The 16480-nt window shown below is 44.9% G+C and overlaps 1 protein-coding gene and 1 long non-coding RNA gene across 2 annotated transcripts in view; one reads left to right on the top strand and one right to left on the bottom strand.

Annotated features, from left to right (window-relative positions):
• The window catches only part of LOC134932027 (uncharacterized), a 52668-nt gene extending 44835 nt beyond the window's left edge, over nucleotides 1-7833 (top strand). The window contains exons 3-4 of the mRNA XM_063926040.1: nucleotides 6979-7088; nucleotides 7757-7833. Coding sequence (XP_063782110.1) covers nucleotides 6979-7088; nucleotides 7757-7833 — 187 coding nt within the window. The remainder of the gene's footprint in view (nucleotides 1-6978; nucleotides 7089-7756) is intronic.
• LOC134957791 (uncharacterized) overlaps nucleotides 1-16480 on the bottom strand; it is a 73040-nt gene that overhangs the window by 50613 nt on the left and 5947 nt on the right. The window contains exon 2 of the long non-coding RNA XR_010186837.1: nucleotides 10090-10268. This is a non-coding gene — a long non-coding RNA (uncharacterized LOC134957791). The remainder of the gene's footprint in view (nucleotides 1-10089; nucleotides 10269-16480) is intronic.

Here is a 16480-nt window from a genome sequence, read left to right as displayed (position 1 = left end):
CGCATGCGCGGCGGCTATTTTGGAAGAGATTTTTTGCGCGATGGATGAGGCTGCAGCACCCGATGCCGGACTCTGGAGAGGTGAGTACTAAAATATGGGTGCGGTGTGGGCCCCCCCTAGACCCAGGGGCCCATGTGCACCGCGCACACTGCACCCATGATAGAAACGCTGATGGTGTAGAGACATAAAGAAACAGACAATTAGCTCCTAACTGTCAGTATACAGGCTGTGTTTGAAAAATGACATGAGCTGATTGGTTGCTTTATCTCTCGCCACTTTATCTCTCTATCCAAGGCTTAGTACATCTGCTCCTTATTGGGTAAATGTATGAAGCAGTGATAAGAGTGGAGAAGTGAACCAGTGGAGAAGTTGCCCATGGCAACCAATCAGCGTTGAAGTAACATTTACAATTTGCATACTATACAATTGTACGGAGCAGCTGATTGGTTGCCCAAACTGGCTCGCTTCTCCACTCTTATCACTGCTTCATACATTTACCCCAAAATCTCAGTACTTATGTTTTTTATGGTTTTAAAATGACCATCTTAAAAGGTTTAATACATTGTGCATTTATAGTAATACAATTAACAAAGAAAGGAAGTATCATCTCCAGATTTAGGGGGACTAAGTAGTGATAAAAGTGGAGGGGTAAACCAGAGGAGAAGTTGCGTACGGCAACCAATCAGCTGCTCTGTATAATTTTATAGTATGCAAATTTATAAATGTTACGTCAATGCTGATGTGTTGCCATGGGCAACTTCTCCACTGGCTTACTTCTCCATTTTTATGACTGCTTAGTACATCTCCCCCTAATTCACTGTAGAGATTAAGGGGGAGATCTACTAAGCAGTGAAAAGAGTAGAGAAATGAGCCAGTAAAGAAGTTGCCCATGGCAACCAGTTAGCTGCTCTTTATAATTTTATAGTATGCAAATTATAAATGCTACTTCAATGCTGATTGGTTGCCAGGGGCTACTTCTCCACTAGCTCACTTATCCATTCTTTTCACTGCTTAGTACATCTGCCCCTAATAGATAAATTGTGCCTTTTTCATGAAAGAGTCATTTTATACTATTTTTTTTTTTTTTTTAATAGAGTGGCTACGGAACAGTGGAATTGGAAATATAAAACATATTAGTCCCACCAACATTAATTTCTTCCTATACATGTGGGGACTTGCGGATTGGAGGTGAGAACCTCTGCTCTGTATGAACTAGAGATGTGCAGGTTCGGTTCGTCGAGATCCGAACCCCCCCGAACTTCACGTGGTTTATACGGGTCCGAGGCAGCCTCGGTTCTTCCTGCCTAACACGCAAAACCCGAACGGGGGAAAATGTCATCATCCCGCTGTCAGATACTCGCGAGATTCGGATTCCATATAAAGAGCCGCGCGTCGCCGCCATTTTTACTCGTGCATTGTCGATTGAGCGGAGAGGACGTGGCTATGTTACCTGCCTGAAAAGCTCAATATCTGTGCTCAGTGTGCTGCATTGTGATGTCCACCAGTGCTATATAGTAGTACAGTACAGTAGGCCATTGCTGTATCTTGCAGCTCAGTGTCAGACTCCGTTCTAGTATCCTGATCAGTGCTCAATATCTGTGCTGCATTGTGGTGACCAGTATATAGTAGTACAGTGCTGCATTGTGGTGACCACCAGTATATAGTAGTACAGTACAGTAGTCCATTGCTGTATCTTGCAGCTCCGTGTCAGACTCAGTTCTATTCTCCTGATCAGTGCTCAATATCTGTGCTGCAATGTGGTGACCAGTATATAGTAGTACAGTGCTGCATTGTGGTGACCACCAGTATATAGTAGTACAGTAGAGTAGTCCATTGCTGTATCTTGCAGCTCCATGTCAGACTCAGTTCTGTACTCCTGATCAGTGCTCCATATCTGTGCTGCATTGTGTTGACCAGTATATAGTAGTACAGTGCTGCATTGTGGTGACCACCAGTATATAGTAGTACAGTACAGTAGTCCATTGCTGTATCTTGCAGCTCTGTGTCAGACTCAGTTCTATTCTCCTGATCAGTGCTCAATATCTGTGCTGCATTGTGTTGACCAGTATAAAGTAGTACAGTGCTGCATTGTGGTGACCCCCAGTATATAGTAGTACAGTACAGTAGTCTATCACTGTATCTTGCAGCTCTGTGTCAGACTCAGTTCTTTTCTCCTGATCAGTGCTCAATATTTGTGCTGCATTGTGTTGACCAGTATATAATAGTACAGTGCTGCATTGTGGTGACCACCAGTATATAGTAGTATAGTACAGTAGTCCATTGCTGTATCTTGCAGCTCCGTGTCAGACTCAGTTCTATTCTCCTGATCAGTGCTCAATATCTGTGCTGCATTGTGTTGACCAGCAGCATATAGTAGTATAGTGCTGCATTGTGGTGACCATCAGTATATAGTAGTACAGTACAGTAGTCCATTGCTGTATCTTGCAGCTTCGTGTCACTTCTAGTATCCTGAACAGTGCTTAATATCTGTGCTCAATGTCAGTGCTACATTGTGGTGACTAAAAGTCCAGTGTCTTGTGCTGCATCTTGTTGCTGTAGGGTGCTGTGGTGGTGTCCTGTCACTGTGCATAGGTCATCATCATTCCAGTCACAGTGGTATATGGTATCTATCTAGTGGTATCTAATTCCAGACATTACTGCCGTCTAATCCCAGATATATTACTGGCATATAATTCCACACATAAAAAAATGGAGAACAAAAATTTGGAGGGTAAAATAGGGAAAGATCAAGATCAGTTTCCACCTAGTGCTGAAGCTGCTGCCACTAGTCATGGCAGAGACGATGAAATGCCATCAACATCGTCTGCCAAGGCTGATGCCCAGTGTCATAGTAGAGAGCATGTAAAATCCAAAAACAAAAGTTCAGTAAAATGACCCAAAAATCTAAATTAAAAGCGTCTGAGGAGAAGCATAAACTTGCCAATATGCCCTTTACGACACGGAGTGGCAAGGAACGGCTAAGGCCCTCTCCTATGTTCCTCATGACTAGTGGGTCAGCTTCACATGAGGATGAAAGCACTCATCCTCCTGCTAAAAAAAATAAAAGAATTAAGCTGGCAGAAGCACAGCAAAGAACTGTGCGTTCTTCTAAATCACAAATCCCCCAAGAAGAGTCCAATTGTGTCGGTTGCGATGCCTGACCTTCCCAACACTGGATGGGAAGAGGTGGCTCCTTCCACCATTTGCAAGCCCCCTGCAAGTGCTGGAAGGAGCACCCACAGTACAGTTCCTGATATTCAAATTGAAGATGTCACTGTGGAAGTACACCAGGATGAGGATATGGGTGTTGCTGGCGCTGAGGAGGAAATTGACAAGGAGTATTCTGATGGAGAGGTGGTTTGTTTAAGTCAGGCACCCGAGGAGACACCTGTTGTCCGTGGGATGAATAAGGCCATTGACATGCCTGGTCAAAAAATACCAAAAAAATCACCTCTTCGGTGTGGAATTATTTCAACAGAAATGCGGACAACTGGTGTCAAGCCGTGTGTTGCCTCTGTCAAGCTGCAATAAGTAGGGGTAAGGACGTTAACCACCTAGGAACATCCTCCCTTATATGTCACCTGGAGCGCATTCATCAGAAGTCATTGACAAGTTCAAAAACTTTGGGTGACAGCGGAAGCAGTCCACTGACAACTAAATCCCTTCTTCCTCTTGTACCCAAGCTCCTGCAAACCACACCACCAACTCCCTCAGTGTCAGTTTCCTCCTTAGACAGGAATGCCAATAGTCCTGCAGGCCATGTCACTGCCAAGTCTGACGAGTCCTCTCCTGACTGGGATTCCTCCGATGGATCCTTGAGTGTAACGCCTACTGCTGCTGGCGCTGCTGTTGTTGCTGCTGGGAGTCGATCATCATCCCATAGGGTAAGTCGGAAGACCACTTGTACTACTTCCAGTAAGCAATTGACTGTCCAACAGTCCTTTGCGAGGAAGATGAAATATCACAGCAGTCATCCTGTTGCAAAGCGGATAACTCAGACCTTGACAGCTGTGTTGGTGTTAGACGTGCGTCCGGTATCCACCATTAGTTCACAGGGACTTAGAAAATTTCTTGAGGTAGTGTGTCCCTGGTACCAAATACCATCTAGGTTCCACTTCTCTAGGCAGGCAATACCGAGAATGTACACAGACGTCAGAAAAAGAGTCACCAGTGTCCTAAAAAATGCAGTTGTACCCAATGTCCACTTAACCACGGACATGTGGACAAGTGGAGCAGGGCAGACTAAGGACTATATGACTGTGACAGCCCACTGGGTAGATGTATTGCCTCCCGCAGCAACAACAGCAGTGGCGGCACAAGTAGCAGCATCTCACAAACGCCAACTCATTCCTAGGCAGGCTACGCTTTGTATCACCGCTTTCCAGAAGAGGCATACAGCTGACAAACTCTTACGGAAACTGAGGAACATCATCGCAGATTGGCTTACCCCAATTGGACTCTCCTGGGGATTTGTGACATCGAACAACGTCACCAATATTGTGCGTGCATTACATGTGGGCAAATTCCAGCACGTCCCATGTTTTGCACATACAATGAATTTGGTGGGGCAGAATTTTTTAAAAAATGACAGGGGCGTGCAAGAGATGCGGTCGGTGGCCCGAAGAATTGCGGGCCACTATCGGCATTCAGCCACCGTGTGCCGAAGACTGGAGCACCAACAAACACTCCTGAACATTGCCCGCCATCAGCTGAACCAAGAGGTGGTAACGAGGTGGAATTCAACCCTCTATATGCTTCAGAGGATGGAGGAACAGCAAAAGGCCATTCAAGCCTATATATCTGCCTACGATATAGGTAAAGGAGGGGGAATGCACCTGACTCAAGCGCAGTGGAGAATGATTTCAACATTGTACAAGGTTCTGCAACCCTTTGAACTTGCCACACGTGAAGTCAGTTCAGACACTGCCAGCCTGAGTCAGGTCATTCCCCTCATCAGGCTTTTGCAGAAGCAGCTGGAGAGATTGAAGGAGGAGCTAAAACGGAGCGATTCTGCTAAGCATGTGGGACTTGTGGATGGAGCCCTTCATTCTCTTAACCAGGATTCACGGGTGGTCAATTTGTTGAAATCAGAGCACTATATTTTGGCCACCGTGCTCGATCATAGGTTTAAAGCCTACGTTGTATCTCTCTTTCCGGCAGACACAAGTCTGCAGATGTTCAAAGACCTGCTGGTGAGACACTTGTCAAGTCAAGTGGAACGTGACCCGTCAACAGCCCCTCCTTCATTTTCTACCACCACTGGAACTACCAGGAAAAGGATCAAATTTCCAAAACCACCCGCTGGTGGTGATGCAGGGCAGTCAGGAGCGAAAACTGACATCTGGTCCGGACTGAAGGACCTGCCAATGATTACTGACATGTCGTCTATTGTCACTGCATATGATTCTGTCACCATTGAAAGAATGGTGGAGGATTATATGAGTGACAGCATCCAAGTAGGCATGTCAGACAGTCCGTACGTATACTGGCAGGAAAAAGAGGCAATTTGGAGGCCCTTGCACAAACTGGCTTTATTTTACCTAAGTTGCCAATTCCCCCCCCCACACACACACACACACACCTCCCAGCGTGTACTCCGAAAGAGTGTTTAATGCAGCTGGTCACCTTGACAGCGTTCGGCATACGAGGTTACTTCCACAAAATGTGGAGAAGATGATGTTCATCAAAATTAATTATAGTCAATTCCTCCATGGAGACATTTACCAGCAATTGCCTCCAGAAAGTACACAGGGACCTGTGATGGTGGATTCCAGTGGGGTGATTATATGAGTGACCGCATCCAAGTAGGCACGTCAGACAGTCCGTACGTATACTGGCAGGGAAAAGAGGCAATTTGGAGGCCCTTGCACAAACTGGCTTTATTCTACCTAAGTTGCCCTCCCTCCAGTGTGTACTCCGAAAGAGTGTTTAGTGCCGCCGCTCACCTTGTCAGCAATCGGCGTACGAGGTTACTTCCAGAAAATGTGGAGAAGATGATGTTCATTAAAATGAATTATAATCAATTCCTCCATGGAGACATTCACCAGCAGCAATTGCCTCCAGAAAGTACACAGGGACCTGAGATGGTGGATTCCAGTGGGGACGAATTAATACTCTGTGAGGAGGGGGATGTACACAGTGAAAGGGGTGAGGAATCGGAGGATGATGATGAGGTGGACATCTTGCCTCTGTAGAGCCAGTTTGTGCAAGGAGAGATTGATTGCTTCTTTTTTGGTGGGGGCCCAAACCAACCAGTCATTTCATCCACAGTCGTGTGGCAGACCCTGTCGCTGAAATGATGGGTTTGTTAAAGTGTGCATGTCCTGTTTATACAACATAAGGGTGGGTGGGAGGGCCCAAGGACAATTCCACCTTGGTCCTCTTTTTTTTATTTTTTTATTTATCTTTGCGTCATGTGATGTTTGGGGCCAATTTTTTTTTTGAGTCCCATCCTGTCTGCCACTGCAGTGCCACTCCTAGATGGGCCAGGTGTTTGTGTCGGCCACTTGGGTCGCTTATCTTAGTCATCCAGCGACCTTGGTGCAAATTTTAGGGCAAAAAATAATAGTGTGAGGTGTTCAGAATAGACTGGAAATGAGTGGAAATTATGGTTATTGAGGTTAATACTATGGGATCAAAATTACCCCCAAATTCTATGATTTAAGCTGTTTTTGAGGGGTTTTTGAAAAAAAAACCCACCCGAATCCAAAACACACTCGAATCCAACAAAAAATTTTAAGGGAGGTTTTGTCAAAACGCGTCCGAATCCAAAACACGGCCGCGGAACCGAATCCAAAACCAAAACACAAAACCCGAAAAATGTCCGGTGCACATCTCTTATATGAACCATGGTATATTACTAGTATAACAACTTGTATACTGAACCTTGTTACAATTTTAAATGGTCCATCTAATTACAAATCAACCTATAAAGTTTCAAATTAAGAATAGATTGTGAAATCTACATGGAATTTACAGAATTGCAAAATCCAGGATTTCCCAGGACAAATCTTTACAACATGGGATTCTCCCTAGAAATGTAGGGCAGCTGGATACTGTGGCTTATTCATATGCGAGGACCAAGCATGGTAAGTATAGAGGGAACAGAGGATTAGAGCGGCTGGTGAATGTTTGCCCGTGGCACCAGGCCAAGTCAGAATAACCCTAGTTAGAGCTGGATAATTGTCAGACAGACTCAAATATATAAAAAAAGATTCCCTACAGCAATAATCTTACAGGGGGATCAGTATCATGGCAGGTATTGCTCAGTAACTGTAGGTGACACATGGACAATATAACATAATAGAGGTGTAAGCAAGCAGTTATTACAATGAGAAGGAGTAACGCAGTTAACAATGAAAGACAAGAGGTCCTGTTGCATGTTGTATCAGAGCAGTATTTGAGCTAACGCTGCTGTATTCAGAGAGACAGGAGGAACCAACCAAGCTGGATGATGTTATGGACATGGAAGAGATTCATCAACTTTTGATGAGAGATAAAAATGGAGAGAGATAAAGTACCAACCAATCAGCTTCTAGTTGTCATTTTACAGACTGTGCAAGAAAAATGCCAGTTAGAAGCTGATTGGTTGGTTGTTACTTTACCTCTCTTCACTTTATCTTTCTCCAAAATTAGATTAGTATCCACCATGGTAGGATAAGGACTTTTGAAATTACATTTCATGCAAAAATCCGACGCAAATGCCTTTTTGTGATGTTGTGCATTTAGTCTGATGCAAATGCTCCTGTTTGTACAGGAAATCGCATGGATTTGCCGGCCAAGGTGGTAGCATCTGCGGAACCAGCTAGGCACTTCAGTGAATGCACTGACTGAGATGGATTGTCAATCAAATTACAATAATATTTAATGATTTAAAATTGCAATAAAATATTGAATAAAATAGGTCTCACTGCACTAATGAGCTTATAGTCACCATACATATAGAGATTGATCACTTGCCGCTTGATCCAATGTCCCCATGGGACCCGCACAATTGGAATGTCCCTTATCCTGGGGTTGTTGCACAATCCCCGGGCCGAATGCTTGTAGTAACACCGCTGGAGGAATAACTGTCCCAGTAGTGTAGCAATACAACAGGAAAGTCCTCACCAGTAGTGCGTAGTTGTGATGATGTTCGTTCCTTATTATATGGATGTGGCTACAAATAGCGCTATTTTGGCAGAGTCCACAGAGGTCCAAGCGGTGATAAGTTTTCAGTGAAAAGGTGACATAGGCTCACAGCTGACGCGTTTCACAGCTGACTGCTGCTTTATCAAAGGACCTTTGATAAAGCAGCAGTCAGCTGTGAAACGCGTCAGGTGTGAGCTTATGTTACCTTTTCACTGAAAACTTATCACCGCTTGGACCTCTGTGGACTCTGCCAAAATAGCGCTATTTGTACCCACATCCATATAATAAGGACCGAACATCATCACAACTACGCACTACTGGTGAGGACTTTCCTGTTGTATTGCTACACTACTGGGACAGTTATTCCTCCAGCGTTGTTACTACAAGCATTCGGCCCGGGGATTGTGCAACAACCCCAGGATAAGGGATATTCCAATTGTGCGGGTCCCATGGGGACATTGGATCAAGCGGCAAGTGATCAATCTCTATATGTATGGTGACTATAAGCTCATTAGTGCAGTGAGACCTATTTTATTCAATATTTTATTGCAATTTTAAATCATTAAATATTATTGTAATTTGATTGACAATCCATCTCAGTCAGCGCTGTCTTATTTCTGTTATTCTTGTTTGTATGTATGATGTCATAGGTGTGACTAGCCTATCCAGACAGCTGCTAAATATACAAATTAATTGGAGCCACAGCTTGAGCGGCCCTTCTAACTCGGTTGGTTATTTCTGTTTTTGCACTTCAGTGAATGCACCAACCTGTGAGTGTGCAACCATATGCCAAATAAGATAAGTGGACAGGACACATTAAGTGTGTGACACCTGTGTTCTGGACCATCACACAGTTTCTTTTTCTTCAGAAAAGGGCTTCATACTGCCACATCCCCAAAGGTGATAGAGATCAGACATCATTGGAAGGAAGGAAGGAATAGATTCAGGCAATTCTTGTTCAGAAAATGACCATTCATAGTGTGAGGAGCATGTACAATAGTACTAATGAAACACACGCACACATTCACAACAAAAACAGTAACAAGCAAACTGTGTAACAGGTGCTATAACAGCATGACATCAAGGATAAACTGCATGCTGCTCAGAAGAGATTAGAAGATAAAACGCTGCATTTAGATTCCCGCATTAGATACATGCCTAGGCTGTTGTGGATTAAGGAGGTTTCCACCTTTCTAACCCCCTCCTCTACGTTAGCACACGGCGGTGGACCCTCTCCCACAGTGACAGGTGCTGTCTGTCATATCAATTGAGGCTTCCTACAAGCACTTGTATCCATTATCAGTTGCCAAATGGATTTAGAGGGTCAATTTTGTAGCAAAATGGTGTTTCCAGAGAAAAGATGTTTTGTACAATTCCTTATAACAGCCCTACAGTAAATTATGGATTGTGTTCCCCAAATCGTCATTCAACCGTTTTATACCCCCTCTATATTATGAAGCAAAGCACAGTTCCATAGGCATACGTGGAGCTGTTAGATTACATAGCATATTATCTACATATCATTGTCAAATTATTACACTAGGCAACCTAGTACTCCCCACTATATTATTCCACAATAATTGCAGATCCATAGGTTACTTACCTCTGCCCTAAAGATTAGTATTCTCATTTCTTTATATGTATTTCCACTGATTCTATTGTAGGCAAAAGTTTGTATATGTTGAAGTTTAGACTGATTATTATCCACTTATTTACCATCAAAGAACAAATTTGATTTAATATTGTATACTGACTGTACACGAGGCTTATACTCGTTCCAGTTGGCACTGAGTTCGTAAACGCTGATATTTATTTATTGTTTACAAATATCTTTTCATGGTTTGGAGAAAAGGAAGGACCTGAAATGATGTCACTCTGTCTTTCAGGCTCTAAAAATTGCTGTCACATATACAGTAGTTTATATATATGTCATGAACAAGGAGCTGTAGTGCACGTTACCTTATAAATGTATCTGAAAGAGGCCCATCGTGCTGGCTTCCGTCCGCAGGCCGTGGGCAGGACATCCGAGCAGCTCCGGGGATCGAGTCATGTCTGGTGACGTCACTCCGTTGCCTGGCAATTGCAGATGCCGGAAGCCTCATACAGCCGCGTCTGTGGATCACCAGGGGGGCCAGATACTAATAAAAACAGAAATGGAAAAAAGTGTGCAGTGATCAGTGTGAAAAAACATTAAGGTTTAAAAATCTCTTACTGGGTAAGGCATAACTAGATGCCAATGAATGATACAAAATAACTATACACTATGAAATAGTAACAATAAAACTAAATATACTATTGTTGTTCACAATCTTAGATGACAACTATGTATGGATACTCAGAATTAGATGCTGATAATCTACCATAGATACAGGTAACTTTCAGAAAAATTTCATAAGAAAACATTCCAGACAATCTGCTCATTTAACCCATGGGGGACCAGAGTGATCAGACGATAAATCCACTGTGTCTCTTTCTGTGAAAGTCTTTTAGCCCGATCTCCTCCTCTGGTCAACACAGGGACATGATCCACGATCATATATTTTAATTGGTGTAATTGATGATTAGCAGCTTTGTAATGTCGTGCTACTGGCTGATCGTTCTCTTTATTCTCCAAGGCAGCCTTGATAGCAGAGCGATGAAGCGCCATACGCTCTTTAAACATTCTAATGGTTTGTCCAACATACAATAAGCCACTTGGACATTGGAGTACATAAATAATGAATTGCGTAGAGCACGTGAGATAATGTTGGATGCGGAACTTCTTATGAGTAATTGGATGTACAAAGGCAGGTCCAGATTCCAAAAATGTACAGGTAGTACACAGGCTTGGACTGGCCCACAGGGAACGGGGGAAACCACCGGTGGGCCCTCCTCCTCCTCTAGGGATCAGGTTCCAGACTCTATCCAAGTGCACTTAAATTATGCATTATACTTATGTTACATTATACTTCACAAGAATATGGTTTATTATACATTTACCAAGGGGCACAGAACACGTACACTGTAATGGTTAGCCAAACCTCTGTGGTGTTGGCCACTCTCCCACTGGAGTCTGATCACACCCTTAAGTATGGGCCCCTACAACAGCATTCCCCCGGTGGGCCCTTCATGCCCCAGTCCGACACTGCAGTAAGGTCTGTGAGCCTAATTCAGATTTGACCGCTTGGCTGCGTTTTTTGCTGCGCTGCGATCAGATAGTCGCCGCCTACAGGGGGAGTGTATTTTCGCTGTGCAAGTGTGCGATCGCATGTGTAGCAGAGCTGCACAATCTGATTTTGTGCAGTCTATGCACAGCCCTGGACTTACTCTTCCAGTGCGATTGAATCCTGTTGATCGAGGCCGGAGCTGACGTCAGACACCCTCCCTGAAAACGCTTGAGTCCGCCTGCATTTTTCCAGACACTCCCTGAAAACGGTCAGCTGCCACCCACAAACGGCCTCTTCCTGTCAATCTCCGTGCGAACGCCCGTGTGAATGGATCCTTCGCACCATCCCGTCGCTGATCGGCGAAGCCCATTGTAGCCGTCCGACCCGCTGGCACATTGCGATGTATAGGCATGTGCAGTTCAGATCTGATCGCCCGCTATGCGAAAGCGCACAGCAGTGATCAGATCAGATCTGAATTAGGCCCTATGTCAAGGTTACAGATACATGTTAGTTTTCTTTTTTGTTATAATTATGTGAAATAGCAGTTCTCTTAGAATAACCTTGGTAAAACACTTTTATAGAAAGAGAAGCTTCTGCTCTTTGAAACTAGACAATTTGTATTATTATAGGGCAGGGGTGGGAAACGTCCATATAAGGCCCGCAAATCCAAATGATCCGGCCCGGCCAGGCTCACCTAACCGAGGGAGATGTTGGGCGCCCGCTGAGATTGTGTTACCAGCAGGCACCGGCTCCTTCCCCTCAGTGGCAGCCGGCTCTGACAGTGTGCGGCTGTGTGCTATGAGAGAGACGTTATGACATCTCTCCCATAGTTCCGAGGAGCGGACTGCCAGGCGGTGTGCAGCGGTCCGGAAGTAGGAACGGGGCTGGTGAGTATTGTGTTTTGTTGTTGTTTTTTATGTATGTGTGTAAGCGGCGCTACTAGAGGGGGCACATCTAATGAGGCATAACAAGTGACTGGAGGCAAATCTAATGGGGCATAACAAGTGACTGGGGGCATATCAAGTGACTGGGAGCATATCTAATGGGGCATAACAATTGACTGGGGGCATATCTAATGGGGCATAATAACTGACTGGGGGGTATATCTAATGGGGCATAACAACTGATTGGGGGCGTATGTACTGGGATATAACAACTGACTAGGGGCATGTTTACTGGGGCATAACAACTGACTGGGGGCATATGTACTGGGGCATATCTACTGGGGGCACATGTACTGGGGGCATAACTACTGGGGCATATCTACTGGGAGCATAACTACTGACTGGGGGCATAATTACTGGAGGCAGGCTCATTTTTAAGTTGATAATTTTTGTATGGTCCCCGAAGGATTTTATAAATATCCAAATGGCCCTTGGTAGAAAAAAGGTTCCCCATCCCTGCTATAGGGGCTGCTTCAGTAAGGCTTAGCACTGGTTTTGCCTATTATATTGACCATAAATAATTTGAATTGGTCCTAGACCTAGACCACCAACCCAGGACACCACTACAAGTGCCTAGAGACAACACAGTTTGGGAACCACTGAATAGATGTTTGTATGAAGCTCATTTTGCAATAATCCTTCTGCTGTTCCAGGACTTTGGCGCTGATTTCTTTTTTGGTCCAGTCATGTGCCGCGGCTCTCAGGACTCTGCAGGCCAGTCATTGGTCAAGTCCTAGGAAGCAGGTCAGATTCTGTACCGCAGATCACATCCAGCACTGTTTCATCACTTTTTCTTTATTGATACTGGTTTTTAAGTGAAAATAGATTAAAACTGTATGATATTATCTCCACTGTAGTTGTTTAGAATGTAATTAACATTTGTTTACGGGTCTCATAGCACTTGTATTTGTCTATTTTGCACAGAAACAAAGTCTGTGTCACTGGAACCCTTACCACAGCTCAGAGTTATCACATACCTCCTGAGGTGCCAGTAATCCTTGTGGGGTGGTATTTAGTTTGCCGGCTGTTGGGATCCTGGCGCCGGAATCCCGACACCCAGCATACCGACAATTTTTCTCCCTCTTGGGGGTCCAAGACCCCCCTGGAGGGAGAATAAATAGAGTGGCGAGCATAGCGCACCACCGTGCCCACAGCGTGGTGAGCGCAGCGAGCCCGCAAGGGGCTAATTTGCGCTCGCCCAGCTGTCGGTACGCCGGCTGTCGGGATTTATTTTTTTCTTATTTTTTGGTCAGATAATTATTACTGGAACTTTTTTTGTTATTTTCCCCTTAGCTCACTTTACATTTTTTTATAAAGGAGAACATTTTCTGAAAGCAATTACAGAGTAAGACCATTTTCCTTACTACTGTATGTAAGCTGCAGAATTAGGTGTCCTGTTAGTTGCTTTTCTTTGTAACCTTGTATGCCTTACTGCCATGTTTTGCTAATCGCACAATGTAACCTATGTAGTGCGCCCAACATGGCTGCCTAGCCTGGTACTCTCTTAGGATAAACAATACATGGTTCTGAACTCTCCTAATAATTTTGTCTCCCCAAATATGTGTAATTTCTTCACCTTTTGTGAGGATTTATTAATAAAATAAAGACAACTTCAATCAAAATATATTTTAAAAATAAATGTCTATTTTTATTTTAAGTAAAATGCTGCCTGTATTTTTTTCTTCTTCTCATTCTTCTTCTTCTTCATCTTCTTATTATTACTATTATTTGTAATTATTATTATTATTATTATTTACTCTGCTAAGATTGGTCCAGTAATCTTACAAACTTGTCCTATAAGAGGAACAAGATGACGTAAGCCTCATAACTCATGAAGAGTCATCCTTCAGCACTCAGGAGAGGAAAAACCCCCTTGTGGAGGAAACCTCTGGGGACCCATGGCTGAAGGACTGCCCACCCCTCTAGGCATTAATAGACTGTGCAGAGTTTGCCCAGACCACCCGCCCAGACATAAAGGTCCCACTGGCACCTGTAGTCCACCTGTAAAGAAAATATTAAAATAAAAACACCACACCATCTTTAAAAAAAAGTTTATTAGTCAGGGTCTTCACCTGGGGGCGGCGGCCTTTAAGCTCTTTTGCACGGCCGCCGCCTCCCCAGGGCTTCCGGCGTCTTCACCTGGGAAGAGCCGCCGCCTCCCCAGGGCTTCTGGCGTCTTCACCTGGGAGGCGGAGGCCTTTAAGCTCTTTTGCATGGCCGCTGCCTTCCCAGGGCTTCCGGCGTCTTCACCTGGGGGGCGGCGGCCTTTAGGCTCTTTTGCTCAGCGGCCGCCCATCCAGGACTTCCGGCGTCTTCTGTCTTTAGGAGCTTTTCTCTGCTCCTCCTCCGCCGTCGGACTGACGCCACTGCCTCACGCTGACTTATATTAGTCAGCCGGAGGGGGCGGGGTGCTGACTCAGCGAGCCGTGATTGGCTCGCGGCGGCCATCTTGAATTTCAAAAATGATGCTGAGGCGCCATTTTTTAAATTTGTACCATTCCGCTGCCAAACTCTGCAGAATGGCAGGCAGGGATCTCGGATCCCTGCCTGCCGCTAATACTCTCACCGCCACCTGCACCTCCGTCACCTCCCGCCACCCGCACCTCCGCCGCCACCGATGCCAGCACCTCCGCCACGCCCACATAGTGATGACAGCGGATCCAGTGACGGATCTGCTGGCCAGTCACTTTTTTCTCTTACTAACAGGGGTGTGCTTTCATTGGTTGAAAGCACGTCCCTGTATGAAAGTGGCACCTCTAATGGTGCCGCTTTTCCATGTACTGTATTTCCAATGGGCTTTTAATGCCCATGGCTAGGCCCCGCCTGTGCCCGCCCCTCGCTCCCACACTTTTCCCCATTCACAACGGGAGGCACCATGATCGGTGCCTCCCAAACACATTTAAACAGGGATAATGATTAGAGATGAGCGGGTTCGGTTTCTCTGAATCCGAACCCGCCCGAACTTCATGGTTTTTTTCACGGGTCCGAGCAGACTCGGATCCTCCCGCCTTGCTCGGTTAACCCGAGCGCGCCCGAACGTCATCATGACGCTGTCGGATTCTCGCGAGACTCGGATTCTATATAAGGAGCCGCGCGTCGCCGCCATTTTCACACGTGCATTGAGATTGATAGGGAGAGGACGTGGCTGGCGTCCTCTCCATTTAGATTATAAGAGAGAGAGATTTACTGGAGCTTAGGACTAGGAGGAGTACTGTAGAAGTGTAGAGAGTGCAGAGAGTTTACTAGTGAGTGACCACCAGACAGTGCAGTTTATTTAATATATCCGTTCTCTGCCTGAAAAAAGCGATACACACAGTGACTCAGTCACATACCATATCTGTGTGCACTGCTCAGGCTCAGCCCAGTGTGCTGCATCATCTATATATATTATATATCTGTCTGACTGCTCAGCTCACACAGCTTATAATTGTGGGGGAGACTGGGGAGCACTGCAGTGCCAGTTATAGGTTATAGCAGGAGCCAGGAGTACATAATATTATATAGTGAGTGACCACCAGACAGTGCAGTTTATTTAATATATCCGTTCTCTGCCTGAAAAAAGCGATACACACAGTGACTCAGTCACATACCATATCTGTGTGCACTGCTCAGGCTCAGCCCAGTGTGCTGCATCATCTATATATATTATATATCTGTCTGACTGCTCAGCTCACACAGCTTATAATTGTGGGGGAGACTGGGGAGCACTGCAGTGCCAGTTATAGGTTATAGCAGGAGCCAGGAGTACATAATATTATATAGTGAGTGACCACCAGACAGTGCAGTTTATTTAATATATCCGTTCTCTGCCTGAAAAAAGCGATACACACAGTGACTCAGTCACATACCATATCTGTGTGCACTGCTCAGGCTCAGCCCAGTGTGCTGCATCATCTATATATATTATATATCTGTCTGACTGCTCAGCTCACACAGCTTATAATTGTGGGGGAGACTGGGGAGCACTGCAGTGCCAGTTATAGGTTATAGCAGGAGCCAGGAGTACATAATATTATATTAAAATTAAACAGTGCACACTTTTGCTGCAGGAGTGCCACTGCCAGTGTGACTGACCAGTGACCTGACCACACTGACCACCAGTATAGTTAGTAGTATACTTATATTGTGATTGCCTGAAAAAGTTAAACACTCGTCGTGTGACTTCACTTGTGTGTTGTTGTTTTTTTTATTCTATAAAAATAAAACTCATTCTGCTGACAGACAGTGTCCAGCAGGTCCGTCATTATATAATATATAATA

The sequence above is a fragment of the Pseudophryne corroboree genome, chromosome 1 (genome assembly GCF_028390025.1).
Source record: "Pseudophryne corroboree isolate aPseCor3 chromosome 1, aPseCor3.hap2, whole genome shotgun sequence".
NCBI classification, from domain to species: Eukaryota; Metazoa; Chordata; class Amphibia; order Anura; family Myobatrachidae; genus Pseudophryne; species Pseudophryne corroboree.
This window is presented reverse-complemented; position numbering and strand designations above follow the sequence as displayed.